The sequence below is a fragment of the Scaptodrosophila lebanonensis genome, unplaced genomic scaffold, assembly GCF_003285725.1.
Source record: "Scaptodrosophila lebanonensis strain 11010-0011.00,11010-0021.00 unplaced genomic scaffold, SlebRS2 tig00000061-arrow-pilon, whole genome shotgun sequence".
NCBI classification, from domain to species: Eukaryota; Metazoa; Arthropoda; class Insecta; order Diptera; family Drosophilidae; genus Scaptodrosophila; species Scaptodrosophila lebanonensis.
The window spans coordinates 9324939-9343547 of record NW_022060554.1 but is presented as its reverse complement, the minus strand read 5'-3'; the positions used below and the strand labels follow the sequence as shown (position 1 = coordinate 9343547).

General features: G+C 40.9%; 4 protein-coding genes across 6 annotated transcripts in view; 1 reads left to right on the top strand and 3 right to left on the bottom strand.

Annotated features, from left to right (window-relative positions):
- LOC115624553 (breast cancer anti-estrogen resistance protein 1) overlaps positions 1-14654 on the top strand; it is a 32885-nt gene extending 18231 nt beyond the window's left edge. The window contains exons 3-4 of one of the 2 annotated variants that reach the window (XM_030519278.1): positions 3271-3579; positions 11638-14654. In XM_030519278.1, coding sequence (XP_030375138.1) covers positions 3271-3579; positions 11638-13467 — 2139 coding nt within the window. In that variant the 3' untranslated portion in view covers positions 13468-14654. Of the gene's footprint in view, positions 1-3270; positions 3580-11234; positions 11353-11637 lie in introns of those variants that run through there. The other variant, XM_030519279.1, reaches the window with a different exon arrangement.
- LOC115624554 (formylglycine-generating enzyme) lies at positions 14645-16163 on the bottom strand. Its single transcript, XM_030519281.1, has 2 exons — positions 15489-16163; positions 14645-15428 (listed from the first exon to the last, which is right to left on the bottom strand). Exons 1-2 carry the CDS (start codon positions 16042-16044, stop codon positions 14947-14949), a joined length of 1038 nt encoding a protein of 345 aa, XP_030375141.1. The 5' UTR covers positions 16045-16163; the 3' UTR covers positions 14645-14946.
- A 51-nt stretch (positions 16164-16214) lies between these two features.
- LOC115624556 (dual specificity protein phosphatase 19) lies at positions 16215-16991 on the bottom strand. The gene has a single exon (XM_030519284.1). It carries the CDS (start codon positions 16952-16954, stop codon positions 16328-16330), a length of 627 nt encoding a protein of 208 aa, XP_030375144.1. The 5' UTR covers positions 16955-16991; the 3' UTR covers positions 16215-16327.
- Positions 16950-18152, bottom strand: LOC115624555 (tRNA pseudouridine synthase-like 1). 2 transcript variants are annotated; one of them, XM_030519282.1, is made up of 4 exons: positions 18093-18152; positions 17907-18035; positions 17500-17814; positions 16950-17444 (listed from the first exon to the last, which is right to left on the bottom strand). In XM_030519282.1, the coding sequence occupies exons 1-4, from the start codon at positions 18137-18139 to the stop codon at positions 16976-16978; spliced, it is 960 nt and encodes a 319-aa protein (XP_030375142.1). In that variant the 5' UTR covers positions 18140-18152; the 3' UTR covers positions 16950-16975. The 2 variants fall into 2 exon arrangements, with proteins under 2 accessions (XP_030375142.1, XP_030375143.1); XM_030519283.1 differs by having other exon boundaries at positions 17353-17458.
- Positions 18153-18609: the final 457 nt, after the last annotated feature.

The window sequence follows — 18609 nt, the reverse complement described above, 5'->3', positions numbered from 1 at the left end:
GAAACTGTTATGATTTTAGTGGCAGGCCTTAATTTAAATTATAATTATCACCAAAAATAGAAAATTAGTTTCTGTTGATAAATATGTATATTTTTAAAAAAAGCACCCCAATTACATTTATGGAATTAATACGGTAACGCCCTTTGATAAAATTTTCTTTTATTGTACATAACGGTACAGCAATGAATCCATCCGATTGAGTTTTCTGCTGCCTTCTTGAACATTTGTTCTAATTTAGTGCGAAGCACTCAATTATTCAATCTCCTTGTCTCGCTCCCTTATTCCCAGTCCTCATCATTTCCAAATGCAGACGTTTTCATGTCTGTCTGCATTTTTATTTTAATTATCCAATCAGGCATTTGCATAATTTCCCATTTGCTTTCTGTTGAGGCTTCAAGTAATTTTACATTTCATCTGAAAGCAAGAAATTGGAAAAATTAAAAAACGAAAATGATATTCTCCAACTGAATTTATAATTTAATTATGAAACATTTTTTGTCTGCGTGATGCCAGCCGTCTACGTTCTGCGCCATTGTGCAAACGATTTTTGTGCCCCTGCCCTCTAGGAAGAGCAGAAGATGAAGATGATGGCGACGATAATGATAATTATGTATGCTTTCTTAGGCGCCCTATGGACACGTGCTGCTGCCCGGAACGGGGTGGTGGCGCACCATGCGGGCGCGGATTACACTGCTGTGAATGTGCATATAAATTTATTTTTTGGCACTTTAATTGTGTCTGCAGATGTAATAATGTTCGAAAGGCATTACGCGCGATTACCGCAGTACATGGTGCTGGTGGGGAAAGGGGGAAGGGACGGGAGCTTGATGAGGGCAGAGTGCAACTTGTTTATGGAATGAGGGTGTCGAAAGTTCTCAGAGGCAAACTTGTGAACTTTATTATGCACAGCGTACAATAAAATCTTCAACAAATTGTTTAACAGTTGTTGAAAATATCTCCAACAGCGTTTTGTGGGAAGGAAGTTTTTGAAAGTAAATTAGAAATCAGTCAGAACTATGTGAACACAGAAGAATGCTTTGTTGCAAAGCCAATCTTGTAAGCATTTTTATAATATAATTCAACACTAAAACTTAACAAACAAAAAAAAAAAAAAACAAAGTGTTTAATTTTGCATTTCCTTTCCCATTGACTTTTATTTTTTTTGGATATTGAATCTGTCTGAAGTCAAAAGTTTTAGTACTCTAAATCGAAATAGTACAGTGTGTGCAGCTAAACTAAAGTGTTTTATAAATAAATTAAAGCATTTAACTTAGTTGACATGAATTATGAATTATTATGAATTTTTCTCTTGTTAGCTCTTCGGCTAGCTCCTCTCCGGTTCAGAGACAAATTGAGTCAGAAATGTTATTAGAACTTACAAAAACCATTATGAAAATCTAGTAAACACAATACTAAAAAATAGCTTTTACTAGAATTAAGGACACAGCGAAGCGGTAAAATTGTTGACGAAAAGTATAAGCACTCGAACAGGCTTTTAAAATATTTTTCCCTTTTCAAGCAGATCGGATTAGCGAAAATATGAATAATTAATATTATCTCATGTGTGTGTGTGTCACAATTATATACTTAAAATAAGATAAATAGCTTAGAATATGTGCTAGGAAATGATCTGTTTAGCAATTTAGACTAACCTAGTCACCTCAGCCCTGACCCTCTGCTCCGGTTAGGCCCCCCACAGACTTTTCGTTAAAATGTTTCTCTCAAAACTTCAATGGCGAATAATTTTTAACAAAAACGTTTTCTTAAAGTTCACACACGCTTAACTTGGAGTAAACTCATTAAAAATTGATTAGCAACAAAGACGCCGACTAAAAAATATTACCAACAACAACAGCGAGAAAAACACGAAAACAATTCGGCACGTAGTTTTTTTTTTAAGAGCTTATGAAATTGCAACAATTTTTAATTAATCTTTTCGCTTTTTTTGCGCCTGACAACTCAATTGACTGTATATATACTTGTATATATACGGACACACACACATACACACTGATCGATGTGGTGTTGTTGTTGTTGCTGGTGTGAAAACACGTATTAAAAATGAAATCAAAATCGGCCCGAAATGCGAGGCGCTATGGATACTAACGAGCAACAATTGCCGTTAATTAAAAAGTGGCCGCACTTTTAATAGAAACAATTAACCCAAAAAAGTCAATTGAGGCGACGCCAACAGAAACATCTATTATACTTACTATGTACGAGTATGAGTACGAATATATATTTACGATCGAATAGCGAAAAAATAGATATTTCAAAGCACAAACTGTGGAATAAATTTCTCAGCAGCCACTAAACGAAAATTGCACATGTTTATGGCTAAAATAAAATCGAAATGCACACGAGTAGGCCGCAAAATTAAACACATGTTGACAAGATTGTGCAGTCGCGACTTTGAAGTTGTAATGGGAACATTTTGACGACTCCGAAACAGATGCCAACAACAAAAACAACAACAACAACTAACCGACGACGACGGCAACATGGAATTCATTTTTTTGAGAAGACTGACAGCAAATGTCGTTGGCAATTAAAAAACGAAAATTGTGGCAAATATTTCGCTTATGATTAAAAATTCACGGCATTGAGTTAATTAAAAGACAATCGAAATCAATTGAGTTATATGAATTAGCCATGAGCTATAATTACAAACGGATTTTCCCTGAAAAAGGAAGAATGCTACCAAGCTTTTTTTTATTCTCTATATTCTCTACATCTTCTGAGTACTTTGCCGCATAATTATAACATATATTTCAATCAAAAGCCAATAATAAAGCTAAAAAAAGGAAGTGTTATAATTCTTTAAATCTATTATAGAATTTATGTGAATTATTTCTGCATCTGACCGGGACCCTTAAATTTAAATCAGTCAACGATATCGAAAATAAAAACATTTTTAGATATTTTGAGTAATATTGAAGCAACAAGCAGTTTTATTATAAGTTTTAAAATTTGATGGAATATTAGGCACCTAAAGGATCATTCAATAATTAAAACGAGATCAATATGGAGCTCGCTCCGTATTTTTTTTTTAATTCTAGGGAAATTTTATTTAATTATACTGTTATATTTATAAGTTAAATTAAACTTATTGTTAAATACAGATGAGATTTATTTTGATATACGAATGCCTAATGTGTAAAATTAGGATTTAAAAAATAAATATTCTTGAATAAAAATTAATTTGAGTTTTTATACCAATCACCTATACTAATCTTTCTCATTTTATCCTTCCCCTTGTTTCTTCCACAGGGTCTGTGCCCCGGCAACCGGTTACGCGTTATAAACTCTTATGACTCGGGCTTCTTCTCGCCGTCACCCGCCAGCTCACCCATACCGTCGCTGGCTGCCAGCACAGCCACCTTAAACAGTTCCATCTGCTCGACGGAAATCTACGAGAACAGCTCGATCATCAGCGCTGGTAACGGAGAGGTGGGGGGCAGTCAGCTGCATTTGAATCAGCAGCTAGGCCAGGCGCAGTCGCAGTCGCAGTCGCAATCGCAGTCACAGACATCGCAGGCCAGAGGCTCACGCATGTCGTGGCATGCATCATCGAACAAGGTAAGTGCAAGCTGGGTGATTAGCTGGCTCTTCACTCTCCCCCCCCAGCTCGCGGAGCAGATTTGCATTTGTCCTGCAGCCAGTTTGTCAATTTCTTAATTTTACGCTTCGTCTGCATTTCCTTCGCCCGACGATGAGGTTGCTGTTGTTGGCGATGTTGTTGTTGTTGTTGCCCGGCTCTGTCGGCTGGCAAAATGTTTTTAATTGATTTCATTTTTTTGCAATTTGCAATGTCTGGCTTATTTATTTTTGGCTGCTAGCACGATGTCGGGCCATGGGATTTATGCGGGCCCCATGCGACGCACTCCATTCCAACTCCATCTGCGAGCATTTCGAGATGGGCCGTGGCTACTGCATTTTTGAATTATGATATCCGTCTTGAAAGTGAAAGAAAGTAATTTCTCTGTACCTCTGCTCCTCTTTGCCTCTTTGTCGCTTTCCGCTTTCTTCTTACCGCTTGCCACTTGGCGCATTTTCCATCATTCGGTCATCAGTCCCCATCAGACCCCACAGCCCAGTCCCTGTTATACGTCTTGGCCATCTTTCACTCGGCACGTCAACTTCGTGTCGTAATTGTGCAATTAATAAGCCGAGTCTCTGCCCGTGCATGACAAACTGAACTGGCACCGAACTGCCAGGCATTGAGGAACTGCCTGATGGATGCTGCTGGAAGCCTGAATCGAAACTGCAGCTGATGCGTGTGGGGCCAACGGGTTTTGCTTTTCGCATTTTTTGCATTCGGCACATAATTTGCCAATTTGTCAGTTGAATATGCGTTTTATTTGTTTTCTCTGATTTTGAAATTCGATGCCAGCAATTAGAGGAAACGAACAATTTGCATTCGGAAGTTGTCAATGAATGGACAGCATTAAATTGTTGGCCAATTGTAGACACGGCACTGCCACAAGACGATCGAATAGCTGAAAGGAAAAAACCACTTGAGCTTATCAGGGATATACCCGAACATACTCGAGCCAATATACAATTTATTGAATAGAAAGTCAAGATTGCTGTGATCTAATGGGATTCCAGGGGACACATTTCCTTGGTGTTAAAGATCCAGTTCGGGCTCTTAAAATAGAAAATAGGAAACACGCCCGGCCATTTCTAAATAATGAAAAGCAAATATTCATTAGACGGTTCATTCACCATTTATTGTATTTAATTGATCTTGATTTATGGCTTGATTACCGGCTCCTTCTCATAAAGTAATACAGAACAGATTAGATTTATTCAATCTCGATAAAAGATTTCAACATAAAGGTTTTCTTCCAGCTTTTCAAATCAACTACGCCCTAACGATGAGCTGCCAGAAAAAATGAATTTGCTATCTAAATGGTGTTGCCAAGCCTTGACTCTGTTGGCATCGCCCACTGTTGCATCCTTTGTTACCTAACCAACCGTTAATTGGCCATTATCACCGCGTGGAACTTTGAACTTTGCCACTTATGAATAATCAACACAATGAACGAACGCCCCCAACCATGAATGGGGCCTGGGTGTTGTGCTTTGACTTCGCAACGACTTTCCCCTGCCGTTATGCTCAGTGTAAAGGCAAATCAAATAAATTGAAGTCAAAATTACAGCCCCATAAACATTTCCTCGCATTATCGGCGGCTATCAATCTCGCACTGCAAGTGAAACCATAAATTCAAATTCAAATAAACGCCGAGCCAAAACGCCGCAGTCGGTGCGCGCATTCGAGAGATACATATACATAGATACAGAGGCTGGCTTTCCCCTTCCGTTTCGCAGTCCGCCCAACTACCATTTCGGTTATTGTCCACCAAGCTGAAAGCTGCAAATTGCATTTTACATCGGTGCATTGCGTTTAGTGAAACCTTCGCATTTCGACCATTTCACGAAATGCGCCATCAGCCATAAAACAAACGCTTGGCGACGCCTGCTAAGGCACCAGCAGCAGCAACATCAGAAGATCGCGTTGCAGTAAAAATTAAATGTTATTTTTCTCTCATTTTAGTTGTCTACTGTAAAATTTTATTGATTCGAGGCAACAACCGAAAGCAACAAAATGAAAATCACACGCGACCTCAAATTTGTAAGCCCACTCGAAATCGTTAGAGTTTATGTAGATAAACATGAATAGCATAACTAGGGCTAAGCGGCAGTCCAAAGCACCCTACAATATGGTTTAGTATTTTATGAATACTATTTATCAGCTTAGACAAATTGCCAGTATAATAAAAACCAACAAGCTCCTAAAGACACACCCTTCAAAGAAGAGAATCAGAAAAATGTATCTATTATGCAATAAGTCTTTGTATGGTATGTCGAAAATGTCGCAGAGAAAGTATTTGTCATTTCCAGCAGAAAACTTACTGCCTACGCAATAAAAATCATTTAAATTAAAAGATCTAAGAAATGGCGATGGCTTGAGTAGCAAGTGTATTCAAGTGTATTCGCCCTCAAGCTCGTCTATGTACCGCACTGCAACTTTCTGGACACTTATGCGTCGCTGCTTGGCCTACCATAAGTGGCAACAAGCTTTGGGCCATAAACATGAAAAGCTAGCACAGCAATTGGTAAACAATTTCAAAGTTTATTGCGGGGACCAGTTCACCATAGAGTGGAGTCAATGAAAGGCGTCTGCTGACATTTATGAGCTTGAAAATATGAAATGAAAACATTTTCACATTTTCACCATCCACAAATAGTTTCTAATAATGGAGGCGCATTCTGTGCTGACATTTTGGAAGTTATATGCATGTATGTAGACTAAAATGCCCACAGTAATGAATAATTGGGAACGGAAATATAAATTATGCAACAGTTGGGCAACAGCCCACATGAGACGCATTGGAGACCAAGCCACAGAAATGTTCACTTCAGACCAAAAACAAATCTCAGTCGACACACAAACATCTTACGATTATGTATACACTACATATGTATATACATTCAATGGTCCAATGGCATTCTTGTGACAATTTCAAGTTCCTTGAGCCCACATAAGTCTGCGCTGCCAATAACGTGGTAGCCAAGACCGGCACACGCACTGCCCATAAGACCAAGTCAAGTGAACAGCGTGCGCACCTTATGGCCAACTGCCGCAATCCGAGCGATGAGAATTTATGGCAACACGACCATAGCAACAAAAACAGCAACAGCAGCCAGCAGCCAACAGCCAACAGCCGATGCAGCCAATGCAGCGGACGACCGGTGCAGCTGATATTTCCAAAAAGAGTTTTGAGTTTGTGTGAGGAAAACATGTCATTTTTATTTTATTGACCAAAAATGGTCAAAGTCGCACAAAAATGCGCAAACAAACGCGTACAAAGCCTTCCAGCCAAGTCAACTTTTTCGCTGCCTGCTTTGCTGGAGAAGTGCTGCCTCTGTTGCTTTTGTTGTTGTTGTTGTTGTTGCTGGAGTCAAACAGCATTTGGTATGGTCTGGTGTTTCTGCACGGCTCTGGCTGCTGTGCATCCGCCTCGGTTTGATTTGGTCACACTTTGTTACTAAATTTAGCACGTATTCCTAGCGGATACACTCGAATAGGCCAACATAGATCGAAGAGGTCTTGACAAAGCTAACGCTTGTAAGTAGCCTGCTCTAACGAAGGCAGATACGTTGAAAAGAAAGCTTATGAATTTGGTTGAATTCGCCAATATCTAATGGTCGTGTATAATGGAAAATATGTCAAATACAATCTTCTATGTATCTTCTATATATGCATATGAATATCGTGTCACAAGGTTTGTCATCGATAGACTCCGAAACTACTGAACAGATTTAAAACAAATTTCAGATGTACATATCTGTAATTTGGCCCAACTTAAAACTTAGGATAGTTGTTATCTCAATTATTTAGGCGGTTGGTTGATTCTTCACTTTTGTTCGCATTATTGTTGTATTATTGACTGCCAAAAAAATTCTGACTTACTGGCACAAAATTCAGACTGAACGAGAGGTTCAACCGAATATAATAAGATCAAACCTTATCAATGTGTGTGGCAGAAATACACGATTCCAGCATGCTTAGAGAGTCAAGACTTAGAAGAACAAACGCAAATCAACGAATCAGAACAGCAGATATTCCCAAACGAGAATACTGTTTCGTCCACAAGAAGAAAATTTTATATTGAAATGTGAAATTTCCACAAAGTACTTAGTGTCCGCTTTGATATCAAAACTGTTTTAAATATTCTGTACAAATTATATTTGCACTCTCTGCATATAGTTGCGAATTGCGATTGCTTCAACACATTACGTTACATGTCGGCTGATTAAATTATTATCAATTGCAAACTAAATGAAATTCTCAGTCTTGCCAAAACATGATATGGAATCCCTAGGAATAGTTGGCGCTGATAGCTGCTGTTGTCCTCCACAGATCACAGCAGCGCCTCTGTTAATCCCCTGTTTTTCTAATCCAATTGCCCATATTGTTAGTTTAAATGCTGGACTCGTAAGTAAGCCGGACATCTAAGGTGGCAATAATGATTTCAAATGAACGTATAAGGCATTATGGTGCTTTTTTGATATAAATATGCAACTGCAAAGTCATACATCTTTTTATTAAGTAATGAATCCAGTCATAAAAAGACTGCCATCAGCGCGTTGCCAATTTCGAGGGCTCTTAAAGCGCGCCACATATGCGTATTGTTGTTAATTAAGCTTGAAACATGAGCCACTTGCATTAATAATATATTCGTACAGCAAACAAAATGTAAGCCTGATTGAATGATTGCAGCATGAATTGACAAAAACGCTAGCCTGTGGCCATTTGGCTCGCCTGTATCACCTATGTATGTATCTACCTGAATTCCCTTCTCTCCATACCTTGCAACAATTAGCATATTTTTACAAATCTTTCCCGAACCGTACGTGAGAAAATGCCGAAATATTGTGAAAGAAGAAAGAACTGTCTCCGTCCTGACAGTTGCAGGTGTGAGGTGCGGCAGCGACGAAATTAAAATGCCGTGCACTTACTCAGATTTTTATCATTTACACAGCTACTGTTTGAATCTCGAATTTTTATAGACACAAAGCAATAAAGTTGGAAGAATGGATTGACAAGCGCAGAGTCTAAGATTTGCTCTCCGAATGGCTGAAGACATTTTTCAATGGCGAATGTTGTTAATTCCAATCTACAGCTATGTACATACTCGTACATATAGTACATTCTAGATGTATGCACTCGTATATATGTAAGTAGTAAAATGCAATTAAAAGTGAGGTTTGAGTCAGTTGAAGAGGAAACAGGCACACCGAATGACCAAGCAAGGCAATCAAATGCCAATTAAAGTGCGCGCCCCCAAGAAACATTTAATGGGTTGCCTCTGGCCATTTCCATATGGTTTTCTTCTGCCCTATATTCCAGTCTGCCTTGCCCGTCCCATGTCGCGCTGAGGCCCAGCCCATTTCATGGTTTTGCGGCTCTATAAAATGCCCCAAATATGTCATAAACACAATCGAGCCAACATACATAATCTGATATATAGTATGGCAGTGAGAGCGCAAAATGATTTTCATTTTTATAAAAAGTGGGTAAGGAGAAATTGGGGGCAGAAAAACAAGGGAAAACTAAAATAGCAGGCAGAAAAGAAATGAAAATATTATTTTTAGCTCGCCCTACAAAATTGCCGGAAAATCAGCATGATGTTGGAAAAGTGGACAACTAGACCTCCTTTTGTGAGAAACTCGGGCAATTGCGCAAATGTAGGTAAAAAGGCGCGTCCTGCTGCGTTCTAACGATTCCTCTTCGACCAGAATCTGCACAACCATTGTATAGTAGACACTCAAATTACAAATGGTCCATTGGGCTCTATAGCTTGACCAGTTCACATCGCTTCAAATGATGTTAACCGACTTGCATTGTCTCAGCTGCCTCCAATACTTGTTCCTCAGCTGCGCTGATTTTTCCAATAGATAAGCGAGTTGTTTATGCCTGGCGTGTATTTTGTGGCTGCAGTTTCACTTTTCAAATATTTTTGGCTCGGCAGATGTCGCCTCCGACTGACTCTAATATCCTTTTATCGCTGCCTTTGTTTGTTTGCAATGCTAAAGTTTGACTCGTGTTACGCGTCAATTGCTACTTCAGTTTCGAGGGTCCCTTTAGGCACTTCAGGTAGCCTGCGGCCCGAAAGTGTTGCCTCGCATAATATTATTTGGCGTTCCTGGTCCTTTAGACGCGCGTGCAGGGTGCGTCGTAACGGTTCCTTAATTACAAATCGATTCATTTCGCTTGCAGTCGGTTTTGGGATAGGCGTGGTCCTGGGGTACGTGCGCAACGATCGAGTGGGGTAACTATTGATGAATTCGGCATATGCCGCAAAAATATTTCATTATGCGGCGAGGACATATGGTCGTATAGCCCATCAAGCATCAGGCATCAGGCATCTCGCATTTAGTTGGGGTGCATACCATATTACGAAATCGAAATGCATTGTTTGGTAAGCCCCTTGTGCATTCTAAAATATTTAATCTGAGCTACACGTATAACAAAATATAAACCAATTAATATATGCATTAACACTATGCCAGTATTTGGCGGTGTTTTAGCCTTAAGGAAGACTATTGAAGCGGGGCATTTTATCTCAGCGAGTTTACCTAAATAGAAAACCGTTTAATTGTGTAAAAGACTTAAAAGAATCCATTATTGAAGAATGGGGAAAATTGGATATTTCCGTCCTTCAATCTTTAATAAATTCTATGTAAGGACGAATTGGCCGTGTTAAATAAAATAGAAGAGTCAATTTAAACTCTACATATTAAATTAGGCCGTTGTCTTAGAAATAAAAATCAAGAAGTACGATTTTTCCTACTACTTACTTATTTCGTATGGATATATTTTATTTTATTTTTTTTATCTATTACTTTTATTTGTATGGCCTTGCCAAAGACTCATATGAATTGTTACCTATTTAAGTTTAAAAACAAATTTATTTTGTTGAAATATTAAAAAATGTGTTGTCCTACTTACTTATTTCGCGCACCTTAGTTAATCTGAGCTACACGTATACAAATATATAATCTAATTAATTAACACTATGACAATAGCCAAATATAATAAATGCTGTCCCTTACGTGGACTTGGGATTTTTATTCTTGCAAATACAATAGAGTAACATACGTCTATACTATTTATATGCATATATCGACCCTCAAAAAATGAGTAAGCATTTTAGCCTTAGCCACATAGCCGATTTTAAAATTTAATGTTCAATATATGTTAAACAAGCCATTTTTCCATCTTGATTTCTTGCTCCCAGAAAAAGTTTAAAATAACATTCAACAACATTCTGATGAAAGATTAATAGAAAATATCCCAATTATTAATGAAATATAAAACTAAGTATTTGAGCTGCGACTAAAATTTAATTCGAATATGTTTAGATTTATATTACACATGCTCTCCACTGTAGTGGGATCCTTTTATGCCAACACCCTGCCTTCCAACACTCACGAAGCATTTGTTTGGCCAAGTCCTTTAGCCTGTGGTCGCGCTACCTTGACACTGAACGGCATTGAACTGCAAGCAGTGAAGGAATAGACCGGTACTCGAATACAGGTTTCTTCTTGCACGACTCTTGACGCGTGCGCACTAAAATTTCCCATTATTGTAAATAAGTCCTTGGGTGCATTTTCCCAATCGGATTTTAGTCGAGTTTTTCCTCTGGACCAGCGACGTGCACGCTGTTTTTTACGCATTTTTACGCATTTTTTACGCATGAATCTTAGATACACTTTTTACAATAATTAGCAACAAAATGTGATAAATAGTAGGGGCGTGAGCAGCAACAATGCAGTTGGGTGAGTGAACGGTAAAGGATCTGAAAGTACCAGGAAACGTTTAAGCCCTTTTATGAACGGCAAAGCAAAAAAAAAAAAACAATTAGAAAATCGATAAGCTGTTGGAGTTTGGGAAAGGGGACGGGGAAACTTTTTGGTGTAGCGTAGGTTTACTCTGCACCAACTTCCTCTGGTTTGTTAAACTTGTAGTCGGATTTTTATTTTACCTACGAAGTTGTGAAAAGTAAAATTAAGTAGATAACTGATAACTTTTCTAACACATCCCATCTTTTTGTGCATTTACAGGGTACCAGCAGGCCGCATCGCAGTCATATCAACGGCTCACCCACTCCATTGTCAGTGGACCACCAGATCTATAGTAACGATAGCATCTACCAGAACCTGCAGAACCTTTCGATCATGTCAGTCTCATCGAACGGGAGTGGCAGTGGAGGGGAATTCGAAACCTACGACATACCAAAGCCTGCTACACCCGTCAACTATGACAGTCCCAAGAACGTGGCAGGAGCCTGTCGCACGCCCACTTCCGCCTCAGCGCTGAGTCAACGCTTTGAGTCGCTTAAGAATGCCCCCATCGAGGAGGAATCGTACGATGTGCCACGTTCTCTAAATCCCAGCCTTTTGCAACAGCAGCCCACAATGACGCCCAGCAGCTCGGTCTCCTCGCTGTTGACCAGCGATAGCGTATCCCTGTCCTTCTCCTCTTCCAACCGCTCCTCGCTGGCCAATATGCCCGACTACGATATACCTCGTCGTAATCCAATTGCTGTGCGTGCCATACAGCAGCTGACAGCGTCTCGCCAGAATTCCACAAACTGTCCCACCTATGACTTTCCACTGCCACCCGTGCAGGAACAGGAGCGACGAGCACCAACAAATGGCCAGTTGTTAGACACAACCAAAGAGCTGCCTTTGGAGATGAACTCTGCGTTAGACACGTTGGCTAAACTGCAATCGGAGATGACAATGGCGATCACGAGGCTGTTGTCGTTCGTCGTACCCAATTGGCGTTCGAGGGCGCAACTAGAACGAGTCATCATGGAGCTGAAATTGGCGGTCCTCCGACTGCGCACGGCGCTACACGATCTGGCGGAATTCGGAGAGTGCGCATTGGGCAATGCGACACGTTCGGAGGATCCCAATCTGGCGTTGAAGCTGCGACCATTGGTGCGTGCTTTAAGAGATGCCAATAAGCTAATACACGATTCTTCTGAAGCTCTGGATGCTCAGGGATGCTGGTCCGTGGAACAATTGGCGAGGGATGATGAGAAACACGGATGTCGCCCGCCGGATAGTCTGGATCAGCTGATGGCATGTGCGCAAACGTTAACGGAGGATGTGCGCTCCACCACATCCTTCATTCAGGGTAATGCCTCCCTGCTCTTTAAACGACAGCCTCCCACGGGAACCTTAGCGACCAATGGTCAGGATAGTGTGGATGGCTCTGCGTCGGCTTCAGCGAACAGTAGTGGTAGCCGCACTAGTGCAGATTGGCTTGAGGATTACGACTATGTATCATTGGAGTCCAAGGATGTTGCGGCGAAGCGAAATCAGATATTGCGTGATGCCTTACCCCCCAACATTAAAGACCGATTCGATGCGGCAATCAAGCTAGCTGAGAATACAGCGATGGCTTCAACAGTTGCAACCGCACCATTGACCCCAACGGCTAACAACAATAGCATAACCAAGGTGCAGCAGATGTCGGACAAGGATAAAAAGGTGGTGTACTACTATGCCCAATCAATTTCCATGCACATGGGCAATCTACTGCAGGCCATCGATTCATTTTTCGAGACGGTGAAGAAAAATCAGCCTCCAAAATATTTCATAGCCTATGGCAAGTTCGTCGTGGTCAGTGCACACCATCTAGTCAACATTGGAGACAATGTGTACCGCAATATTTCCAAAGAGACGCTACGCGAGAAAATCCTACGCTGCACCAACGGCCTCTCCGATGCACTCCGGACCTGCGTGCTCAAGTCAAAAAAAGCAGCAGCGCATTTTCCGAGTGGCAGCGCTGTACAGGAAATGGTGGACTCCGTAGAACACATCAATCAGACGGCTCATGACCTCAAGCTGGCCATGCTGCAGGCTGTACAGTTGTCCTCTTAGACGCCACAGTACGCAAAATCGGTGGGAAAAATTCCCTTCGCTAAAGGCTTAAAGTCTTCCAGGCTTCGCTATCGCTAGTGTTCCCATGCCCCGCTGGACTTTACAACATAAAAATGTGTCTGCCCTCCTAGCTTATATCTGAATAAGCATATCCGACGGTTTTGGATCCGCAACATTGCCAACGTCGCTTTTACTTTGCATTGTGATATTGTATTTTGAGCAAACATCCTAAATGCGCCTAAACCAAAGATCGTCGCAGGCAACCGCACGATCTCCACGAATATACATTTGAACATAGAAGACCTACGTTTAAAGGAATCACATCTTTAGACGCTAATTCACTCAAACGTAATGGTATCTAATGAATGCTTTTTAATGTGAAGGCCGGAACAGCGAGAGATCATCAAGAAAGGCTTATGCAACAGAACAGATTCGTTGCACTATATACTATATATTCAAATAGTATTTCCACTTTTGAACATTTGATTTCATGAAATTTGGCCAGAGAGAAGGATCATAGGCATGCTGTCTCTTCCGTTTTGGGTACCACATCGGGGTCGAAAAAGGCCTTATTGTATTTACAAAGGCCAGGCGTCGAACTTCGTGGCACAGTTCATTGCCTAAGAAACACTAAACGTAGAGTCAGCCATCCATATGTATAAATGCATAGCAGTAAATTAGTTCTGCAAGTTTCAGTCAACCCTTAATCTTAGTTCATCCTGTATATAGCATTATTGTCCCTTCACTATTGTAAATTCGCATTTATTCGCCGATAGGTCGTTTTTTTTTTAAATAAACAGATCACCATTAACGTGTTTCAAATTTTGATCTGCGTGTATACATATGTATGTTTAAGAACCAAGAACTTTAAATACACAAATATAGACATTTACGTAGTACTTATATAGTAGGCATTATCATTTAGAACTTCATACATACGCACATATGATAGACATAGTCAAAATCTAAAAGATGTGGAAGAAACTTTTCATGTTGTATTTATGCCATGATGGCAGGAAAAATGCAAATTAGTCAGCAATATTCGAAAATATACATATAACATAATAATTACTAATAAAACTAAATACAGCAAATATATATGCAAAATATTGGATAATATTGCTTGTCCCAATCGTAAACTATTGTATACAAATTCAATAAAATATACAAATTAATATTTAAAATAATTATGTGGCGTATTTATTTTAGATGAACTTCATCTGCTAAAAATGAAGATCGACATATTGATATGTTACAATGTCCTCAAAAATATACGAGCTACTATTTACTCTCTACTTAAACTTAATGCTTTAATTTTATGGTAAAGACTAAAATTTCAATCTATTTTTGTTTGGAATCCCGAACGAACTATTAAAATCACAAAAAGTAGGGAATTGGGGTCCAGTGTAAAAGCAAGCAATAAAATGCTTTTCAGAATTATTAAAACATTGAATTGCTTCAAGCCCCTCTGGGTCTATCCTATGCATCTTTTGCGCAGCGAAAGCCCAAATTGCCTGCCGAACTGTCGTCAGTGTTTTGCGAACGTGCGGCACAGCGATAGCGAAAACAATACGATTGATGGCACAGGTAAGAGCCACCTTTCTTTACACGATTCGGGTTAGGGCTCGTATCGCCTTCCTGCCACAGGTCCGCAGTCCATTCCCAAACGTTGCCCACAATGTTGTACAGGTCGTAGATGTTTTGACGGAACGTGTCCACAGGACAAGTAAACTCATAGCCATCCGCCGCGGAGTTGCTATCCGGAAACTCACCCTGCCAGATGTTGGTCCAATGTTGTTCCTTCGGCATCAATTTGTTGCCCCATGGATAGAGTTTGCCACGTTTACCTCCGCGGCAGGCCACCTCCCATTCTGCCTCACTTGGTAGACGCTTGCCAGCCCAAGTGCAATAGGCCACCGCATCGTGCCAGGACACGTGCACAACAGGGTGCTGTTCAATACCTGACAGTTATAGGTAATTTTAACAAATCAAACCAATGTTATCTGTTGGATGAAACATACCTTTTATGCTGCTATCGGGACCATTTGGATTTCGCCAACTCACACCACTGACCTTATACCACCAGGGGGCACCGGCAACGCGAAAATCTTCAAGCTGCGCCCGCTGCTCCTTCGTTAACAAAGTTCTAAAGAGAAAGCTGTCGCCAAAGCGTTCAGCTTCGGTGTTGTACTTCGTGGCTTCCACAAACTCGGCAAATTTAGCATTAGACACCTCGTATTTGTCCATGTAGAAGTCTTTCAATTTAACAAGACGCTCCGGCGATTCACGATCTGCCTGGAAATGGGGTTCATCTGTGCCAATGTGGTAGCTTCCACCGGGGATAAGGGACATCCCCTCAATTTCAGGCTCCAATTCAGCATAATAGTCGCGGTAGTGTGTGTTTTTGTTACGTGCATTTTGCTGGCATACCTGATCCTGTTCTGAATCAAGCTGCTCTTCCTTTGTATTGGTTTTCGTCTCTCTCAACTTATTGCACCCGCAATCGGACGCCGCAAAGCCAGAAAGCAGCGCTAGAAGTAGCAGTAGTGTCAATGTTGCTGATAACAGCTTCCACATCTTTTTCCAACTAAAACACGCCACATTCGATCTTTGCTTGTGCAAAGCTACACAAGTATCCCATTGCGGAGCTGATGTTGTTTTTGTGCGCGAACAGATGATCGCCAGGGCTACCAAGTAAAGGTCCGCAATGTTATCGGTCCCGGCGAAGAAGTAGTTGTTATCGAACGTTAAAATATTTAATTAACTCATATATTACTCCATTTATTATTCACAACTAAATACAACACTCATATGTAAATCGCAGAAGACAGTATGATTGCTTACAATGGCAAGCACGAGTTTAATTGGCGTAATTCCTATTGTATTGTTTTAGCTGCTGCATAAAGCCAGCGTTGGGTTGTATGCATGGTCTCCAGGATTTGACCAGGTTGTATGCTTCTTCAAAAGACATGTCACGTCGCTGTATCAGATAGGCAATAACGACAGAGGCGGAGCGAGAAACGCCTGCATTGCAATGGACCAGGACGCAACCCTTAGCGGAGCGCGCCTCCTCGATGAAATCTATGGAGACCGGCAGTACATATTGCAGCAGATCTGTCTCCGGTAGATCGAGACATGGCAAATACTTGCACTTCACCGTCGTCGGTAGTTCTATGTCAGGTGTTTCAATTCCGACGCTCAAAATGTGTGTCAATTTATAGTTTTTCACATTCTCAACGCTGACGGCATCCTGGGAACCCAGGTAGAGAAAATCACTTAAAATGCAAGCGGGTACCGCATCAGGCTTTGTGTCCACCACGAAGCCATATTGACGTGCTTCCAGCTGTACAGGACTGGAGGGATCTGCCTCATCAGCGGTCAAAGATTTGCGACGCTCGACGTAACGTGCGCCCGTTGGGGTGGTAACAACAGTGGTGGTGGGTCTGAGATTGGCCATGCGCTTTTGCAGCTCATACAGCAGTATCATCTTGGCGGTTTTGTTAATGGGTTAGTGACTAGTTTCGATTTTACTTGTTGCTCCAGCCTCAAAAGCTGTATCTCTGTAGTGCACCTTGCTTAAGTAGAGCCCGCAAGCAGGCGAAAGTAGTATCCGATGATCCCAGTTTTGCTTGGAAGGCACTGTTAACATTTGATAGATGCACCGTTCGTCAATGCGACCTGTCGCTAAAGCAAGGAGCGTGCCAACAATTCGACGAACCTGCTTATAAAGGAAGGATTTGGCTGTGATCTCAATGTCCCAGTAGTTGTAGATATCCGATGCTAACGATACATTAGGTCCTAGAGCGAGACTACGACCAGGACGTATGTCGATTTGGTCGATTTTACGAACTGTGAACATCGGATGGTCACGGCTTGGACTCTTTTGGCGGCTAACACTCATAAAAGTTCGAAAATCGTGAATGCCTAAGAACATGCGTGATCCAGCACGCATACGTTCAATGTCAAAGGAGGAGTTTCTGAAAATATTTGACTGAAAAATAAGCATTTATATTGCATGTGAAGTTCGCTTACTGCATGAAATAGCAACGATCAATCTCCTCAACGGGAATAAATGCCTCATATGACTTGTTTTTCAGCTTTCCTGGATCAGCAACACCATTCTTTGCCACAGCAAAGCGGTACAAATAGGTCCGTCCCACAGCGTGGTAACGGCAGTGAAAGCTGTCCGCCACACGCTGTGCACTCAACACGCGTATTGGCAGCCGTTGCTTGTCGAGCGTTCTATTCAGAACACCAGTCAATATCGTTGTATCATAGGGGCTTCCATCATTACGCTGTAGATCAACATGTACCGTCGAATGGAGGGCGTGAACACCAGCGTCTGTGCTAAATTACCCTGGTTAGTAAAAACATACATTTGTATCTATGTATGTATCTATATACATAACAAATGACATTGTCCTTGAGAGGCAACTTACCGACTCGATAGCACGGTTTGTATATCGTTAACGGGACGAAAAACGCGCAAGGCCAACTCCAAACAGCCTTGAATAGTGTGTGTATCCAAACGCGGCTCCTCCAATTTGTTTATAGTTTTTTGAATACCACTGAAAAGGCGTTGGTAAATTTGGGACAAACGTATTCAACCTGGTAATAGTACTCACCGAAAATTCGTGCCAATATACGAGATGTTAAGCAAATACCTATACATTGTCCACTTCCCCAGAACGCCCGATAAAAACTAAAAACACATGTTCTCAGGCGTGACATAAGTACATATTAAAATTATCGATGTATCGCAAAGAAGGCATCGATACTTATGGTCTAAGACGACCGTTAAAATCAGATGTTGTGCAGTGCCGTCATCAGTTGTTGTTTGTTTTGATTCAATTTGAATGCGAATATCTTATGAGAGTGCATATTATACATTACAGAAACCATGGATGAAGTTCAATTAATCACGAAAAATTAAGACAAATTATGCATGAAATTAGCTTGATTGTCCTTGGGCAGCTAACAAACTCTCGCAATCAAACAAAAGTCTCAAGCTTGGTTGGTTTGTATGGAGTCCCAGCATTGAAAACAATTTACAAAAATATAGTCACACCTTATTCTCTACAGCAGTACAATTAAATACAACCTCTCCATGTATGTGCAGACCCGCCATGTCAGATCACTATA